This window comes from Rhea pennata, chromosome 1, assembly GCF_028389875.1.
Source record: "Rhea pennata isolate bPtePen1 chromosome 1, bPtePen1.pri, whole genome shotgun sequence".
NCBI classification, from domain to species: Eukaryota; Metazoa; Chordata; class Aves; order Rheiformes; family Rheidae; genus Rhea; species Rhea pennata.
Genome location: NC_084663.1, coordinates 86,401,704 through 86,421,446, shown reverse-complemented (window position 1 = coordinate 86,421,446; position 19,743 = coordinate 86,401,704). Strand labels below are relative to the sequence as shown.

General features: G+C 49.8%; 1 protein-coding gene across 1 annotated transcript; it reads right to left on the bottom strand.

The window, feature by feature from the left end:
• Window positions 1-7,585: 7,585 nt before the first annotated feature.
• On the bottom strand, window positions 7,586-9,278 carry PIANP (PILR alpha associated neural protein). The gene is made up of 5 exons (XM_062571426.1): window positions 9,262-9,278; window positions 8,567-9,132; window positions 8,329-8,410; window positions 7,823-8,050; window positions 7,586-7,607 (listed from the first exon to the last, which is right to left on the bottom strand). The coding sequence occupies exons 1-5, from the start codon at window positions 9,276-9,278 to the stop codon at window positions 7,586-7,588; spliced, it is 915 nt and encodes a 304-aa protein (XP_062427410.1).
• Window positions 9,279-19,743: the final 10,465 nt, after the last annotated feature.

Sequence of the window (19,743 nt, the reverse complement as noted above, 5' to 3'; positions counted from 1 at the left end):
TGAGTCACCCTGGGCTTATTTGCTTGCTTGTTTGTTGAACTCTCACAGATTCTTCAGCCGTCAAAGGACTTTGGACCTCAAACTAGACTGGCTACCCTATAGCATCTTCTTTGCTGTCACTGGAGCTCTAACCAGGAGCCACAGAGATGCAGAGCAGATCCCCAGAGCGGAGAATGGCATTTGTTCCCCTGCCAGATCCCTTGTGGGGATTGATCTGAAGCTGAAGATGGTTTTGCTTGTATTCTGGTCACTCCTTGAGCATGCTGTGCTTTGGATCAATGTGGAATGCATCACTGAATGGTCTGTTATTCACTGAGCATGATATGCTCTTGGAGACACAGCAGCCCTCAATAGAGGCTCAATTCTGCTTCTTGGGATCAAAGCAGGCATGAACCAAGCAAACAGCTCTACTCCATTACATGACAGCAAAATGAGTAGTTGCTTGTTTCAGGGTTATTCTACATGGCAATTTCCAGTTGTACATTGCTGCTAATTAAACTGCCACCTGCAAAGTCACATCCCTTTAGCAGGATGCAGGAGGCATCTCTAACTTAAGCTGACTGGTCCCCTTGCGCCTAGGCTTACACTTGAATAAGCACAGCGCACCCACTGCTGCCATGCCCAATCTACACTGTGAGCCCATGGAGCCCAGTGAAGCCCCGCAGCTCCACTAGTGCTCTCCCACCACCGCTGTGGTGCCCACATCCTTGGGCCAGTTCTCTCACAGAGCATATTGCAAAGGCACACAAAATGGCAATAACCAGCAAGGGCAGGCCCACAAAGGAGTGCAGAGCCAGAGGGCATGGAGCCCTAATTCCCAGCTCAGGGGTGCCAACTCTGGAGAACTTCCTTGTTCTTCTAGGGAAGATAAGGAAGTGCTCTAACTCACTGCCAAACATCTATTTTGACAGACACTTCCAGTAGGCAGTTGCCTCATTTTTTTATAATGGGACAATTTATTGCAGGTTAGAGAAAGCACTTAGCTGGGGGGGGATCCCAGCTTTGGGAGCCACTTTGATTATGTCTTTCTGAAGTGCTGTCCTTCCCAGGAAATCACAGAGTCAGCAATAACTTTTGCTTGTTTTCCAGCCCCTTGCTGGGTGATTTCTATATGTTTTGATGTGGTTGTATAGTTTTTATTTGTTCTTCTTTGATTTAATTGTTTCCATCAATTCCTTCCATCTCCTGCCCCTTGTTCAATGTGCTGCTCTGCTCTAGTGCCTCATCAGAGAGTGAGAAGGAAAGGGGATGCTGGGGAAAGAGGCAGGGCTGGGAGAAGGCTGGAAGGATGGAAAGTCAGCATGAGCAGGTGGACAAGAGAGACAGATCAAGGATTGGTGATAGGAAGGGAATGTGCCAGCCTCTCAATGTGTCAGAAAGCCAGAAGAAAAAAGAGCAACTCATGGAGCTTCTGTGAGGCAGGGAGCAAGTCCTGGTAGAAAAAAGGGAATATTTCACTGAGTGCCTGCAGGCTCTGCCTCTGCTAAGAAGACACCAGAGAAAAATCATCTGATGACAGAGAAGCTAGCAGCAAGCTCTGTCTGGAAGCAGATGAGGTTCATATAAGACTTTTTGCTGTTCTGATGAATTTATGAGTCTTTAATTTCAGCACCATAAGAAGTCTTCTTTGCCTGCCCAACCCAAGAGCCTCTATGTGTAATTAATTAGAGAGGATCACCCTGGAAGATGAGTCTGACAAGCCATCTATAATAACAGGGATGAAGGGACTTCCTCCTCCCACATTCTGCACAGGAGCAAAAACAGATGTCATTCTGTCTCTCATGAGCATGGGCAAGGGACAGCTGCCACCAGCATATGTCTGCTTGCTGATGGGCCTGGGGCTACCTCCAGCCTGCAGAGGCCCTGTGCAGTGAGTGGGGTGTCACCTGGAGGGCAGGCAGCCCAGCAGTGATGCTGGATGTGGGCTCTACCTCGAGGGAGCCCGTATTGTCAACAGAGCACCCATTTCCCATTCCCGGTGGGTTACAGCCCCCGCACAGCAGCACAGCTGCCTTCTGCAGTGGGCAGAGACTCAAGGGAAGGACCTAGAGAAGATGGTCCCAGAAGATAAGGAGGAGAAGATGGCCCCAGAAGATCAGGAGGAGGCATCTTGCCCCTGCTTCAGTACACTGCAGTCCCCAGCCGTTACCTGGAGGTACAGCTCCCCTCAGCAGCATGGATATGCCCCAGGATGGCAATGACTGGACTTTTGGTTCCTTGAGTGGGCAGAGGCCTGAAGAAAAGAGGTCTGTCCCCTTTAAAAGAAGCACCAGGGAAATATTTGGGGAGGAGGAAAAAGCACGGTGCTATTTCCAGTAAGACATGGCTTAGAGGAGGTGTCAGGCTTGCTTTATCCCCCTTCCAGCAGGCAAAGACCTCAGGACAGTGTCTGAAGCCAGATCTGGGCTGGAGAGCCTGGTTCCTCCTCCAACACAAGAGCAGCAGAGCAAGGATGTCTCCAGTGCCTAGCAGGATTCTGCCAGTGATTGGGCGGGGGGGGGGGGGGTAGGGGTCCAGGAGCCATTCGCGGTGCCTGGCAATCCTCATGCAATTGCCAGGGAACACAGCCCTTAAAATCCACCCCAGTGTCTGCTGCTGGTCTGTAGCATCCCCCTGCTTGCCCACCCCTGTGCTGATAGTTGCCAGAGCTCATGAAGTGGAGGAGTTATGAGAGACAAGGATGCTTAATTACAGAGCAGCCCTGGAAACCAGCAACGGCAGCAGCACTGTGGCCAGGAGGGGAGGCAGCAGGGCTGTAAATAGAAAATGCGGAGGCAGCCGCGGGAACAGAGCGAGGGAGGTTTCTGCTCCTGCATCTCTCTGCCTCCCTCCCTTCCCTTCAGTTTCTCTTACCTCTCACAGCTATCCTGGCTCCTTGCATGAACCAACTTGTTACAAACAGCCCTTTAACATGGCCTGGCAACAGCAGCTCCAGTACCAAAACAGCCACTCAAGGCTGAGAAGCTGGTGAGAGGGGCCTCAGCAGCCTCCTCAAGCAGGGGACACCTCTTATGGAAACCTGTGAGGAGGCTTGCATGGCCTCGTGAGCCTGTGAGGAGACCAAGGTGAGACAGACTTGTGATCAAATTGTCCTGTCCAATGGTCTGGAACAGGCCACAGGATGCCAAATGTCTGAGCTCAAATCCCTGTACGGTTTCCGCAAGGGGAAGTCCTTCTCTCCCACCCTTGACCTCTCCATTACGGCCTCTTCTAAGCAGCAAGAGCTCAGTTTTCAGTATTTTGCAAAGGTTTATTTAAAAATGTTGAAACTAACATCCCACAAGAATTGAATATTTCACCACAAGGAGAAGAGAAATCCTACAAAAATATATATCACAGCGCACAAGGGCAGTGGAGGGAGAAAAGCGAGAACAAGCAGGGACTCAGGGAGCAGAACAGAGGGACAGGATGGGAGCAGTGGCAAAACGAGACTGAATGGCCAAGAGAGAACAAGAAAGGAGTAGGTAGAGCAAAACAGCAGGAGGGCAGAGATAACAGGGAGTGAGACTGATACAGGACAGGAGGGGGAAGTAGGAAAACAATGGGAATAACAGGAAAAGAGCGCGGAGCTGGCAGACGGTAAAAGAAGCGGGCCCCCCTCTCTTGTCTTGCCAAGACAGGGCCAGGACTACAGTGAGACATCAACTGGGGTGTGATAGGGGAGCTGGAGTTTAGCCCAGGGCTTCTGTGCTGCAGGATTCAGCTCTGAGGCTGTGCCACAGACTTGGTGTTTCCACGTGAAAAGCAAAAACCATGGTTAATTCAGAACAATTTGAAGGTGATAGCATTTCTTCTGGGAACAAACATTCCTTTACAAGCATTTTTCTGTAACAGAAAGGAAATTGGGAATGGAAGGGCCAGATTAACAAGGGCACTTGGGTGCCGTTGAGGAAGAGGTAGATAGCCCTCTCTGAAACCATAGGATGCTTGGATGGATTTAAGTCCCTGGGAACTGAACCAGGGGAGAGGTGCAGAAGCATATGTTGGTGGTCTGCTCCCCTGCCTGGCAATCACAACAATCCGAATGGGAAAACACAGGTAAGATTTGGCCTTGTAGCTGTGTCACTCAGCTGAGCAAACAGAGAGAGAAGTTCAAGTTCCTTCCTTCTCCAAAGCAATAAAGAGCAGAGCAGAGAGATTATTCCCCAAATTTCCCCTCTTTCTCACTATGGTCACAAAGAGACCACTCTCTTGTTCGCATTTGGAGTTCAGCACCGAAACAGTTCATTTCAACTCACCCAGTGCACCTGGATGTTTCATTTTAATTGGCCAGAAATATTTGATAGGCTCAGCCCAAGTTTACAAATATTTTCAGTCATTGCCCCCACCCAGTTTGCTCTCTGTAAAATTTCCCCTGGGAGAATTAACTCAGATCTTTCACAAGTCATCTGGAAGACAAGGAAAGCTGACAGTTTCGGATGGAGAAGGTGCTGGCCTCTTTGCCCTGGCTTTGTACTCTGTGCTGTCAATCAGTCCACATGCAAATCTCATGGACTATTAGCTTGGACCAAGGAAGAATACTGCAGGCATGCTTGGGGTCCATTCTACATAGGTGAAGGTGGTTTATAAGGCTTCAGGCATGAAGAAAACACATCCAGTGAGATTATTTATTGACTGGAAAAAGCTTGTGTGTCTAACATGTTTTGACTATTTTGCTCCAGTCAGAAAAATTCAGCAATGAAAGTTTGGGCAGGACAGTGAATGTGGTTCTCATATATAACCTGTTTCATGTGAGAGAGTGAAGAGCTGTCATAAAAATATATTTGGTTAGAAAAATTTGGCTTGGAAAAGATTTTCATTATATCCAAGCTTCTGCCACTGTAGGAGCTTTCTCTACTGCATTTCCCAGCTACCCCTTTGCCACAGCATCCCTGAAAGGCATCACTTTCTGGAGATGCTTTTAATTAAAGAGAGACACATTAAAATAAAACACCAAAATCTGGTTTGTTTGCAGAGTTTACAAAAGCCTGGCCACCAGAGCTCAGTGCTTCACTGCAATAGGTGTTGGAAAATGTTCTTACTGTGCCTCCTACAATGCCTTACCACTTTCTTATAGACCTTCTCTCCATGCAGCATGTAGAAAGGTGGAGAGAGAAAGTCCAAGGACAGCCCTTAAAGGTGGCAGAGTCTAAACTCTGGCCTTTTTTCAACAAATGATACTGATCAAAGAACAATCTGGTCTGGAAAATTATTTAAACCAGTTCAAGGCATTATATTGTAAACTGCCAGCAATAATCTATGCAGCCTTTGCAGGCTGTATGCAGATGTCTTTTCGAGCTCCAGTTGTGCTAGTGTGAGGGAGAACAACTCCCATTGTGCCCTCAGCTGAAGGGGGCAGTGATAAGCATACAATGGGCAAAAAAGCTATCTGCCCCAGTGTTTGTGGAACATCTGTCCATCCCTAGCTTGAATGTTCACCCAAAGCCTCGAGTGGAGCCAAAATAAGGAAAAGGCTCAGTAGCAGATCAACCTATCCTAAAGCAATCATATGCCCTAGAGTAAGCAGGAACTCAAACTGTGCTTAGGCTAGAGATCTCCAGAGTTCTTTTCCATTTACATCTTTCTGACATTCTGTGATTCTAATAAGCCTGTAATTTTATTTGACCTGTCATTTTCTCCAAATCTCCACTGTTTTTCTGTGAAGCTTATTGCAATTTACACTCTCATTTAAATGTCCTTTATGGTGAGTCAGATGGGACCTGAAATCACCTAGGTAAATGGACAGAACCAAACCTCTTGTGCAACTCCCTGTCCTTTGCCCTATAAAGAATATGCTTTATTATGAAAGAATGAAAGGGCCATTTCCTTTTCTCTGAAATGATGGGTAACTTTCAGTCAAAGCCTTTGCATGAGGCATCAGGTCCTTCAAACTGTGGGTGATTCTTCTGTCTCTGGACACATCAGCCCAGCAATTGAAGGTGTGATTGTAGTGGGGGGACAACCCAGCTGAAGTCTGCATCATTTCAGCCCAGTAGCTGTCAACCTGGCATCTGTGAATTACTTTGAAGGTATCTACAAAAGCTAAGGTAGGACAACTACTGGCATCAAGCTGAAATTTGCCATTTCCCAGTGCCTCAGTGATGTCCATGGGTACACATCTAATAGGAGGTTGAGATACATTGATCATGCTCACACAAGTAACAACAGCACTGACGATGTGGCTACCTAGTCTCCACACCGCCACAGCCCCTCAGTATATGCTCAAGCAACTGGTTTGCACCCATACCTGTGCCATTGCTCCTGCTGCCCAGCCAGCCAGGGCAGCATGCTCAGGAAGGCTGCAGCCCCATGTCTGGTTGTAGTAAAGATATCCTGTCTTTCAAGCCCTTGGTGAGTTTTGCCTGGTAGGTCTCCAGCCACAAGGCAGATATGAATGTCCCAGCAGTGACCTACCAGCAGTACATAGCAACCCTCCATATGTTCCCAGAGGTCATCGCCAAATTGCTCTTTGTCATCCAAAGTACAGTCATCTCTGCTCCCTGTTGCTTGTTACAGGAGCTTTTCAAAGCACTTCCCTACCCCAGCCCAGTGAAATCGAAGCTCCTAATACCCAGCTACGTCTGCATGTCATACTTCAGCTGCTTTGGCAGTATTCCAATGTACAGGATGCTTGCTAAATGACCTGATGGGCTTCACCTCAGATTTTCTGAAAAACATCACCATATAGTAGAGATAAAAACTTTCTGAAGGAGATTGAGAGGACTGAGGGGGACAGAAAGGAGGCTTTCAAGAGATCAAAAGGTTTGGAAAGTGAAAGGAACTGTTTCCCAAGCTTAACTGGCAAGAGAAGTGGGAGGAGGAAAATGAGGGGGATAAAAGAAACAAAAAAATGGTGATTGAGAGATGAAGGAAGGTACAGGCTGAGGAGAGAAAACAGAATAGTGTTAGGCAGAAAAAAAACCAAATATATGAATAATAAAGGCGGGGGGCATGTTTCCCTCAAGGAAATGGGTTGATGAGGAGGGTCAGGTGCTGTGTAAGCCTCTTCTGCCCATATTTACCCACTCTTGGGACCCTCCAGAAGGTCAAGGCCTTGGAAACAGAAGAACCTGCCATCACCTGGATCCCTGCTCAGGAGAGACTAAGCCCCAGCAGGGAGTTCTGCAGCCACTGAACTCCGGATGTTCACTTCAAAGCACACGACATGGAAAGGGGCACACAGAGGGGTTTGGGCCCATGGGGACAGGAGCACACCTTTCCACCTCCCCTATCCCCAATGTCAGGCATGCACTTGTGGGAGAGTCACAGAGATTGAAGTGTGTATGTTCGTGTGTGCTAGGAGAGGGGCAGGGGAGATTAAGCTTTCACAACACCGTCCGCTATCTCCCTTCCCACCATACCACTCTCTCATCATCCTGTCCTGCATAGAGAGGTCCCCAAACTTCCCCCAGCAGGAGACTAATGAGGCCTAGCTTGTCCATTGCCCAGATACATCCTGGTTTGATTGGTTAGTTAGCGATGGTGGTGGTGGGCCATGGCACAAGGAGATTGTTTTTTTTCCTGGGGTAGCAGAGGCGACAGAAGTATGTGCTCCCCAGCTGTAACAGGAGGGTGAGGGGAGCCAGCTCTGCTTCTCCCTTGTGCGTCACAGGTTCACCAGTGGGATTCTAGGGGGAGAACGGAATTGGAAAAGAATTAGAGATGGGAGCTGCTTATACTTACACTGCCCCAGAGCCCCCATTAACCGACGCTGCTTTGTTCATATAGGCACTTTTCAAAGTCACTCCGCCTTGCCCTTCCTTCACCTGCCTTTCCCTAACTCCCCCACCACTCTCACAGTCCCTCTCCCTCCCAGCCCACTGACATCCCTGTCAGCACTCACCGATTGAGCTGGAAGGCAGCGCTCTTTCCATGGCCCCCCAGTTTCTCCATGCCCTCTTGGCCCTGCCTGCATTCCTCTGCCTCTGGTGTGGGGGCCAGTGAGTCACTGTAGGGCCCCAAAATGCTGACAGTGGTGGGGGACAGGTCCGTGAGGGGCTGCTGGCTCTCCTGCTGCCTGCCGCCGCTCTGCTGCCCAGAGTGACGCCGGCGCTTCTGGTTACGATCCCAGCTTTGGAGAAAGAAGAGCAGTGAGATGAGAGTGCCTGTTCAGACATGCCTCAGCCGTTGGTGACAGAGGAGTTCACAGGACTCCAACATGCACAGCATATGGCTCAGTGGAGCCACGCACCAAACCTCCCGAAGGCTTACAGCACCAGATCCGCACCCTTAGGTCAAAGGCCTTCCTCTTCCAGCAAAGCATACAGCCCTTCTACCTACTTGCAGATACCAATGATGCTTTCAGAGCCCCATTAAGAAACAATATTCATTGCCCCAAGCCCCACTCACCAGAACTTGAATATGATGCCGGTGGCAACCAGGACAATGATGATGGAGATGGTGATAGTGACATAGAGCTGGGGGTCCACACCTGTGAGACAGAAAAGGGAAAGTAGGAACATGAGAGACATGTAAATCCCTGGAGAACAGCACCATAAGGGAAGCTTCCTGCTGGGGCACTTCTGTTTTTTGCAGAAGGAGCTGCCCCTGCATGGATGGTGGCAAAAGAAGCAAAGAGCAGATTTACCTTCTCCCCGGGGCCCAAACAAGAAGGGCCGCAGCGTGGCTGGAGTCTCGCGCAGGTTGAGTCCCGCGTTGTGCAGGAGTGAATGGGAGTTGGGCTGAGCCGTTGCCATCCCATGTGGTGAAACAAAGGTGTAACCCAGCGGAGGAAAGCCCGGGTTAGCTGAGTTGGCATCTCCTCCATCCTCGTCTGACACTGTGGGGCCCCACACAATGGCCCAGGGGTACTGGGAGGAAGGCATGCCATCCTCAAAACCAGACGGGGTGGCAGGCCGGCCCCCCACAGCCTGGCGCCTCAGCCGCACAACATGCCGCAGCTCTGCCCCCCGCGAGGGCAGGGATCGCTGACGTGGTAGGATGAAGCGCAGATCTCTCTCTGGCAGTGAGATCCTGTCCCAGATGCAGATGGGCCGATGGGCAGAGGGACTTCGACGGGCACAGAGAGGCCGAGTGGCCACAGGGCCCCGAGAACGAAGAGACCAAACAGTAGGAAGAGGAAAGGCTGAGAGCAGAAGCAGAAAATGCCACAGCTGCAATGAGTAGATGCAGGAAACCAGTGGAAGCATCATGCTGTGGAGGTAGAAGGAAAAAGAGAATTATCCAAAATGTCCTTCCTGCTGGAAAAGCCAAGCTGCCCCACCACCCTTGCTCCCATCTTGTTCCCACGTTGCTGGTTGATGTGGGGAGCTGTGAACGTACCAGGCACTGGGCTCCATCTTGGATGCAACAATGTCTTCGCTCAGCAAGGATCTGCTCTCATGGTCTTCACTGGGAGGCAAAAGAGAGAGATATAACTGCATCTTTTGCAATAACTGTATAGCCACCTTGAACACTTGACCTCAGCTGGCAGAGTGGTGCAGAGCCCTCACACGCACGCATCTGCCCTCCTTAGCCTGCTGTGCCCATGTGCTCTCCCATTCGGAGACGCATCTCTCCCAAATGCCACACAGAAACACACATATTAGCGTATGCACATGAGAGCAACGAGCAGTCTCTCGAGCACACAAGCTGGGATGCAGGCACAGGCTCCCGGGAGACCCTCCTGTCTGAGGACCAAGAGGGGAATTCAGTATCTTTGTTTGCTTATCGCTAGAACAAGTTGGGATCTTAATTCCTATGTTTATTTATAGTGTAGAGCGTGTAATCCATTTATTAAGAAAGATCCTTTTCATTGTGTGTCAGAGTGAGGGAGAGGGGGGAAATACAAGAGTGATAAACAAAGAAAATTGTGAAAGAGAGAGTGAATCAGCGAGAAAAGTCCAGCCTTACTAAAGAATTTAAGGCCAAAAATATGCTTATCAAATATTTATTATTTACATTTCTCTTGGCAAACATGGAATTACCTTTCCACGCTCCTTGTCTTAGCGTCCTCTCTGCTGTTCCAGCTCTCTCTTTCTCCCCTATTTCTCCCAATTCTCTCCCACCTCCCATCACTGAGTAGTGCTAAGCAGCACAGGTAACACAGAATAAGGGCTGGTTCCCCAGGCTGGATTTCTGTGCTGGCCACACACCATCCTCTGGCATTGCAGTTTGGCTACAGCCTGGCTGCCTTTCATGCTGTCTGCCCCTTTCCTTTGGCAGGGCACAGCACAACCTCAGCCTCGGCCCTTCCCTGATGAGTTATTATGTGCCTGACCCAGGATTCTCACCACAACAAAGACCTCACACACATACACAAAAATCATTTGCGATATTCAGCTTATTCCTTCATTGTGAAAAGGAAAGCATGAATGCCAGCAACCTACATTCCTGCCCTTCTGTGGCTTCTGGGATAGAGAAAAAGGGATACTTGGCCAGGGGAGTTTAGGTGGGAGTCAACACAAAGACCAAACACCCTGCCAACGCTAGGCCTGCAACAACTGTGTTCTGCCTTGAAGCATTCACAGCTCCCAAGGAGTTATAACCATCCTCTGCTGCTTAACCCAAGTGATTAACTAAAGGGAAATGAACCCTGCAGCACCTTCTAAGGGAAGAGCCTGGTGCTTGCTGTGGGTAGAGGAACACACATCCCATAATGTGCACCTGAGCAGATGGGTCAGGAGGAAGAACACCAAGAGAAGTGCGCAGCTGTCTAGTTCCTGCCGCATTAACTGTGGATATTTTTAGTTTCTTTCTGTTAAATATTTAAACAAAGTTCACAGGAAAAAAGGAATCGTCGGCTAATGTGCCCTGCCCTTCCCTCCAGGGCAAGATCAGTCTCAGGAGAGATCTTGATATGAAGATGAGGAGAAAACAGCAGCTATTCTCAGCAGTTCTTTGTACTTTGCTCCTGAACCTCTAAGCCTTAGAGGGGACTTAGCTTTAAAATGCATCTGTACAGAGAGGCAGCAGCAGGAGAAAGTTTTTTTCAAAGCCAGAGGCTCCCCTGTGATGGTAAGATCTCGGCCACCTAGATTATGATCACACTACTATGGAGGATCATGTCTGGCAATGGAAATCTATGACAGAACTTCTTTTGGACTTTGGAAAAGGAGTGAATTCTAAGTGTCAGGGATCTCACCATGTGAATCCCTTGGCTCAGGGGCACACAAATCACTGTGTGTGATTGCAAGTTGGTCTGGAGTGCCCATGGCCATGTCTGGAACTCCATAATAGACGTTAGTTCCTCAAGACAAAGAGCCTGCTGCGCTTGCGGTGTGGCATTATCAGTTACAACTCTGATCTTTGGAGATGTGGACTTTTTGTGCAGGAGCATGTGAATCTTGACAGTACCATTTCTGAAATGGAAATCCTCCCCTGGTGCAGGTACACCTTAATGCTAATCCCTTGGGGGAGTGTGGTATGTTGGGAGCACGCAAGTGCTAGCATTCCTCCTTGCACAGATGGCTTAGCTGAGAGAGACATGCCTGGAGGTAGGTACACAATGCTGGTCTGCAAAACACAATATTGATGAGCTAGAGCACCCAGCTCCCTGTATTCTTGCTTGTTGGTATGAATTGCCTCACTAGTATCTTGCAACAGAGACCTTGCTATGCTTCTGGGCTGAGATTATGAACTCCAGCAACAGCACCCTGGGTCAAGGATTCCCAGGATTTAAAGACTGAGAATAAGAATCTCTACGGAGCCAAATTATACATATAGTGCCTTCACATCTGCTGTTCTGAATTTCAGTCCTAGAAGCATGTTATGCCTATAACCCCTGTCACTGGTGTCCTCTTGTACATATAACATTATTATAATGTCAGCCTGAAAACTAAGTGTAAATCTCAGGAATAAGACACTTTTTTGACTAGATCCTGGTGCAGATGGTGAAGGAAAGGTGGTTCCCACTGCTTATACCTGAAAGCTGTCTCCAGATGAGTGCAGAATTGAGATATGTAAGCATCAATCGTCATATTATGGTTTATGGTTTGTTGATCATATTGTGACTGGAGATTGAGAATGTGTCCTGGTATTAATAAACCCAAATGTGTTTTGCACAGGAGTTAGGAGAAGCACAGAGGTGTCTCCCACAGCAGAAATACTAGGATGCCAAAGAGGAGGAATTTGGACTCTGATACATCACAGTGAGGGTTGGACTCCACTGTACATGGAGGACTAACGTGCAAAACAGAGTGTGGATATCCCTGTAGTTTGCCAGCAAAGCAGTAGATAAAACATGTCTGGGGCATCCTGCAGTTAGACTCTGGCATGGAATGGTGTCTTGGGCACAAATCCTGCTGCATTTGAGGGCAAGTATAACAAATACCTTTGATTTAGCCCTGTGCAAAGATACTGATACAAAACAGCAGATTTTTGGAGAGGATGAGGGGACTCAAACGCTCTTTTGGCCTGAAGGTATAAATTTCAATATCCTTGCACCTACATTTCAGAGGCCTTTTTGTGCAGGAGCAGAAAGTAGATTTCTGCACCAGTGCCACTCTGGCATAGCTCTGACTTTCAGATCTGTTTCCCCAGTCTAGTTGCAATAAGAATGGACAGGGTTGCTCCCAGTGTCCAAACACAGATCTGTGTATTTTCACTCTAGATATGGGGCATTCACCACAGTGTTCTGGTGACCTGTTATGCACAGATGATAGAGTGTGAATGACAAAGCTATTTCTCCAGGGCACTTCACTGAGCTCCGTTTGTGAATCTTGGTGCTTGGAAGCTGGGAGTAGGAATTTCACTGCTCTTTGCTAATGCATATGGACCCCACTACAGATCCAGACTAAAGATCCCTGGGGCTAATCTATTAGGAACTGCTCTCACTGCATTTGCAGGATAGAAGCACAAATCCTATTGCTGTTCCCCAATGGCAGCGATCCAGCTGTGCTCCCTCCCTCTTTTTAAGTCTCCTGCAGCCCAGAACCACTGCTGCTGGGACTTGAGAGAGCAGATCTTGGTAGCTATGCCCCAAAACATGTATCCTAGTGCACCAAGGGGGCTGGGGATTGACATCCTAACTAAAACATAGGAGCAAAGCCTGCTGCTTTCCCAGTCTGAGCAGAGAGCATAGACTAACCCATGAACGTGACACCTGGAGCTCCAGAGTTCAAAATCTACCGCACTCTGGTGATGCCCTAAGATCCACTGTGGACAACTCCTTCTCCATGTCCAGGACTCCTATATAAAGTGGTCCTAAAGATCAAATGTATTCAGAATGAAAGCTATCATGAGAATAAAGGAGCTGAGCTGCCAGCCGTGCGCAGGTGATACCAGCTCTGTAGCTCCCTCACATCAAATGCAGTCTGTAACCTTCTGTTACAAAATGCTGAAGTTTGACAAATTCAAATGAGGAACAATCCTATTAATAAAGAGGGTCACACACTAGACCAATTTACCTAGGGAGGTGGTGTATTCCCCACTGCCTAAAGCTTTTATATGGCTGCATTTCTAAAAGATACACAATAGTTCAATCAGAAGTTATGAGCTTGACGCAGGAAATGAAACTGGTGAAATTCTCTGGCCTGTGTTATGCTGTAGGTCAGACTAGATGATCAAAATGGTCCCTCTGGCCTTAAAATCTGAGAATCTCACAGCTTCCTTGATGCCTAGCAGAGATCAGCCTCTGACTGAGGAGCAATTGGATGAAGCCGAACATACACATGGTGTGTTAGTGAGAAGCGGATAGTCTCCTTCCATCTGGGAATGAGAAGCGAGTTGTACCCGATTCTGTCTGACTCGGCTCGCAGATGATGATCTATCTGTATTTTCCTAACATCTCAGGCTTGACTGCTGCGATACCGTGCCTCTAGGAATGAAGCCGTCTGCTTTCAGAGTGCTCCAGCTAGTCCTGAATGCAGCAGTCTGTTTGCTCAGCGACTCAATCTGCCGGGAATGCATCACGGTGCTTCTCTGCACCCCACCTTGGCTCTCCTTTGAAGACGGAGTCCAGTTCAAGGTCTCCAGCCTAGTATTCAAAGCCCAGCATGGGACAGGCCCCAGTGACCTAAGCAATCAATCACCTTTCCTTATGCAGTGATGACCTCACATGACAGATACGTTCCAGTGGAACAGTGAAATTGCCAACCAGTTTGGGGAGAGGGGGAAGGGATGAAAGAAGGGGAAAAAGCCTTATGACCTGAGGAACAGAACATTCACCGGAGCTGGGCCAAGATTACGAAACTTACTGCCGGCTGAAATAATGTTCACCATTAGCAACCCCGCAGCACTGAGCTTCATGCAAATCCTTTCTTTGCCTAGCTCCCCCACAGCAATGATCCCACTTGAAATAGTAATAAAAAAAATCAAAACAAACCAGAGGAGGATGCACCCTTCCTCACAGAGAGAGTGCATTAGGTTGGCTGTCATTTTTAACTCCCAGCCAGCATTAGGGGCTATGGTGACAGCCATCGACATGAGACTGTAATCTGGGACCATGAAACCTAGCAGTTATCTCCAAATACTGAGTGGACCAAGCTCAGACACTGGCAGTGGGACCCCACACGCACTGCCTGGTATCCCAGGGCATTACCCCATGCTTATCTTTTTCTTGGTTGACCAGGACGTCCTGAGTTCATGGCCCAAGATGCAGAGATGCTGTCATTCCTGGTTTCGTAGCAGGGAGCATGAATCTCAGCACTGGTGGAAAGGGGTCATACATCTTGCTGTACTGGGGACAGGAGGGAAGGGGAGAATCCCAGGGCAGCTGCCCCTGGGAGGCAAGGCTACTGCACTCAGGTGAGGTTTCACAGCTGGGCATGTGAATCCAAATGCTGACATTCTAGGGTGGGAGATGTCAAGCCCATCTGGGAAATGAGTTCCCACTGGTGTGGGGCTTGGGAACACAGCTGGGAAAGCTTGCTGAATTTGGGGGCTGGATTTGGCAGTTTGAATAGTGGCTCACATCAGGCTGTGAAGGCTGGTGGAAACACCCAGGGGGATCAGTCAGGACCACTGAGGGACTAATAGTGCTCACCAAGTACTAGTCCAAGGGGCTGCAGATCTTGCAGTGTTCACTGACCACCAACGGGAATTCCTGTGTCAGGGCACCAGGGCAAGTGCTTATAAGGTGGGTATAGAAATCCTAGACTAGGGCCCTGGGGCATGATGCAAGGCTGGAAGGATGACAGTATCCACAGATCTGGACATTTCAGTGTCTAGGGAATGGGCGTGTGAACCCTGCCAGTGCTGCTCTGAGCGTAAGTCTCCCTGCACTGGGGAACTGTGAGTGTGGCCCCCTTCCAGCCAGCCTTGTGGGGTGCCAGTCCCCTGCCATCTAGTGTCTGCCTGCAATACATGTCATGAGTCTGCCAATCGTCTGTCTCCCAGTTTTCTACTTCTGGGAGCATCCAAGTGCTTAAGGTGCTGAATTTTCACATCTGAATTGCTCTCCATTGCACGCTGCACCCTTCAGCAGGCAGGAGAAGGGATTGACCCCTCTGTTTCCTTTCTCCAGCTGCGCCAATTCAGCTGAAGTCGCCTTCCTCAGTGCAGGCTCCAGTGCTCCAGCACAACAGGTCTGTGATGGAGCTGGGAGCTGGAGGGCAAGAGGCAGCAGCAATGCCTGGGATGTGCCTCCCATCCAGCCCCCTGGAGATGCCCTGCCCCAGAGTGAAAGAGGTGGAGAGCACAAGGAGGAAAGGAGACAGCCTTCTAGAGGGAGAGGCAGGGTGACCAGATGGGGCCAGATGGGGAAAGGGAAAGAAAAAGGGGGAGAAAGGACACAGGGAAGGAGACGGGAAGAGATGACTTGTAGATAGGCGCACGTCTTTCCCTGCCCCTCACCCCTGCAGTCCCATCCCTGCACCGTCCCCCAAGCCCGGGATGAGAGGATGAACTTACCTTGCAGGGAGACGAGTGGGGGTCAGCCGGGCTGGCAGAGCACAGGGCTGGGGGAGCAGAGCTGCTGCTGCCGATGCCTCTCATGGCCAGGACGAAGGAAGGAGAGGAGGAGGAGGAGGAGGAGGAAGGCTTGATGAGGCTGAGCTCTGGCTGAGGGAGAGAGAGATGCCTTGAAATAAACAGCTGCCGAGGACTGGTCCAGCCCCTCTTTCTCTCTCTCTGTCTCTGTCTCTCTCGCTCGCTGCCTCCCGTTAACCCCATGGCTGCTGGCGCGGACCGGCTCCGTCGCTCCCGAGCCTGGTGCAGCCCGAGGGGCGCAATGGGAGGGGAGGGGGCGCCGGGGGCGGCAGCCCCGCGGGGGCTTCACCTCCCTCCGCCCGGGACCCCGCTGGCCCCGGCGCCGCCGAGCCGGCGCGATGCCCGGTGCCCTTCCCACCCCCGCGCCGCGCTGCGCCGCGCCGTGCTGCGCTGCCCGCAGCCCCCGTGCCGGGCCGCCCGCCGGACCTGCCCCCCCGGCTCTCGCCGTCTCCCTCGGTGTCGGCTGTCTGCTCCTTTCCCTCTCTCCCGTCTTGCCGGTTATTTCGGGATCTTCACAGGAAGCGATTAGGTTGCTATGGAGAGAGGTGTCTCCAAGGGACCCGTCGCTCGAGCTCTCCAGTGAATGCCTCCCCCAGACGGGCCTGTCCGCGGGGGCGGAGGCCCCCCGGGATCCCCCCTCCCACTGGCCATCCCCCAGGCTCCTCCGCCGCCGCCCCCGGCCCCGCTGCGCCCCCGCCGGGGGCAGACGCCCGGAGCCGCTCCCGGGCTCGCCGCCCCTCGCGGGCGCTGCTCCGCGGCCCCCCGCGCCGCTCACCCTGCCCGCATCCCCGGCCCCCGAACTCGGGTCCTCCGGGCCTGCCAGGGCGGCGGGGGCCGGGGGCGGGCGGCGGCGATGAGGTCCGGGCTGCGGGACCGGCCAAGCCTCACCGGCGCGGCGGGGCTGCCCACGCGTGACGTGGGACACGCAGGTGCCGTGGGAGCAAAGTGGGAGCTGTCTGGGGGGGCGGGGGGTCTCCCTGTCAGAAGATCCCCCCCTCTGTCCTACCCTACCCACTGGCTGCGATCCTTTGAACACAGCTTCACGTGTGCTTCTTTCGGGAGTCAATGGACCGTGTCGAGGAATGGTAGGGAGGTGAGGATGAAATTAAAGAAATGAGCGGATGTGTCTTGAGGGAACGGATATTTTACGGGGAAATTCTCCCTCTAGCATCAAGTACTAAACAGAAGGTGCAGTCCAAATCAGAAGGGAGCAGTCAAGCAACCAACAGGAGAGAGAAGAAAGACTAAGATAGAAGAGACACTTTCCACGCCAGGGTCTGAAATATGAGAGAGTCAGAAAGTAATTTCCTCAGATCCTCAGAAACAATCAAACTTTTCATCATAAAGTGATGAGGAAAGACTGTGCCTGACCCTGAGAAAAGAGAAAGAAATAGTAGAGACAGTGCTGAGCTATAAAGCAACCTGTCACTGCATCAAGAGTGGACACAGATGACAAATGGACATTCAGTACCAAACCCATGCACAGCTTGATGCCTGGAACAGATTGTGCCAACTTTTGACAGCCACCTGAGGGGTCCAAGTCTATTGTTCTTTGTCGGGCCATGAGTTCCCACACCAGTAAAACAAACTGAATTGAGCTCTCATGTGTCAGGATGTTTGTGCCTCGTGCCTTTTTTTTTTTTTTTTTTTTTTTTTTTTTTTTTGCATGTTTTGGAGAGTCAGTGGGTTTTTCACATGTTTGGGAAGTAAAGTTTGTGTATGTCTCTTTGGACTTACCAGCACATGAATGCAGTTGTTTTAATGCTTAGAGTCACTGGAAGCTTGGATCCATCTAGGAAGATGGGACTGTTTTGGGAGTCATCACAGTCTGGGTTTGTGTGAGACAGTGTCACTGTGTGTCAGCACCTCCAAGCCCCTTGCCTTTCATCTTCCTCACATACATTGGGTTTTATGTCAGACGTTATTCAGACTTCTATCTCATTCGCCGGTCTTTTCATCTATAACCCTCCTGGGGCTTGTGCAAATGATCTGTACACACCTCACTCAGCTAATCCACATCTCACTCATCCCAAGCAACCACTAGTATAGACACAGTTGGGGATAGCCCAGAGTGGAGTCAAGACACTTCTCCCATTGCACACCACCCGCCCTAATGCTGTGCAACCTGGTGTGCAGTTTTTCTTGCTTTCTACGCTACCTCCCTCCTGCCTTCTCACCTGGGGGTAGCAGAAGGAGGGCTTACTGCTAAAAAGCTCCGGAAGGGGCTACATCAGCCACACAGGCTCTTTCTGACCTTTTCAAATTCTGACAAATGTGTTTAGTATAATTGGGAAGCACAAACAGATGAGAAAATTCAACTGGAGAAAGGTCAGTTAAAGGGCGAAAATCCAAATGACGCAAACACTGAAAATCCCCCTGAAGAGCAAAACCACAGAAGGATGCAGAAGGAGCCAGAGATATGAGAGAGGATGGAGGAGGATGTTGTAGAGATCAAGGAAACCCTGAGAGAGATGGGTGGAGAGTCAGGGAAACCACTAGGGTGATGCGGCCAGTGAGCTTCAAGGACTAATGCCACTCTTCTAGGTTAATGGGATGTAAAGGGAAAGGCTTACTGTTTCGGTTTAGACAAGCAGGTGAGATGGGGCTAAGGAGGTTCTCTGAATGGGGTGGGTCAAGTTAGTTTTCAAAGGAAGGCTAACCTGAAATTACAGGGAAATTTGAGTGAAGAGATGGTGTTAGGTGGTCCAACATGCAGGTTGAAGGAGGGGCAGTGAGGCAGTTATGGGAAGAGGATACAAGAGTGATATTAAGTATTGCTCTGAAGGTGTTAAACTGAAGGTGATATGGTAACGGAAAGAAGACAAAAATGTAGAAATTATTTCTGTTGTGTATTTGATCAGGATCTGGAGCACGATCAATGTATGTCATGTGAGGATGATGAAATGTCTTCCTTCTCCATCATATCTAGGAATGATATAAGGCTGTTATTTCTGTTAGGCATAATTATTTTTAAATCATCATGTACAGATCATTTACACCAGAGTCTTGAGGTTGAGTGGCTGAGGAGATCTCTGGCCTACTGCTTTTTAGCACTGTTTCCTAAGGGCCATGAGGCCCATGTGATTGCCCTGCAACCTGTAGAAGTTTGTCTGTCCATCTGTTCGTCTGTCAATTGCCCTGCTGTGGAACCCATGGGTCAGTTTCTGCCAAATTTGACAAAAGAACCAGAGTCTAAGAGCTAAGTAAGTTGCAGTAAGTTGTATGAATACTGGCCGCCGACAGAATTCATGTCGAAGAGACACTGTCAGTGGCTCTCCTGAAAGCCCTTAGCCATACTGCTGGGCAAAAACCCACATGTCAAAGCAGTCCAACCAGCAGGCAAAAATAAATTATGGATAAAATATAGGGAAAGATGTCTATGTCAGAGAGTGGGGAAGGAAGAGCCCAATGACATAGACCATAAGCAAGGGGAAAGAGCTAGGAGTTGTGGAGGGTTAGCTGAACAGGTTATGGGGGGAACATAAGAGATTTGAAAAGAAAAGGAAGATAGTGATGGGGAGGGGGGTGGACTGGAAGCATTTGGGAAAACAGGCAGCAGCTGACAGAAAGGGTGTCATCAAGAGGCCCTGGCTGAAGCCGGGGTATACTAATGGGAAGTACAGAAAATATAGGACACAAATGCAGAGAGAATCTAGTTTTTTTGGTCCCATTGCTCACCAAGTAACCAGTTAATATGCTTTGGAATACCAGAGACATCCCAGCAGACTGGAAAAGAGCTATGTTCTGCCAGTATTTGTGAAGAGCAAACAGAAGACATGAAAATTTCCAGCAAAGCAACGGAAGAGCTGATATGAGATTCTTCAGCTAATGCCAATCAGCATGATTTTGTAAGAAACTGATCTTGCTGCATAAACTTGTTTTGTTCTTGTTAGCCTT

Excerpts from the sequence above, each read along its gene's own strand:
- PIANP (XM_062571426.1), bottom strand. Across the intron at positions 8,051-8,328 it reads GGCATCATATTCAAGTTCTG|CTGGGATCGTAACCAGAAGC; the intron begins GTGAGTGGGGCT and ends CTTTCTCCAAAG. Across the intron at positions 7,608-7,822 it reads GCTGCCTTCCAGCTCAATCG|AATCCCACTGGTGAACCTGT; the intron begins GTGAGTGCTGAC and ends TTCTCCCCCTAG.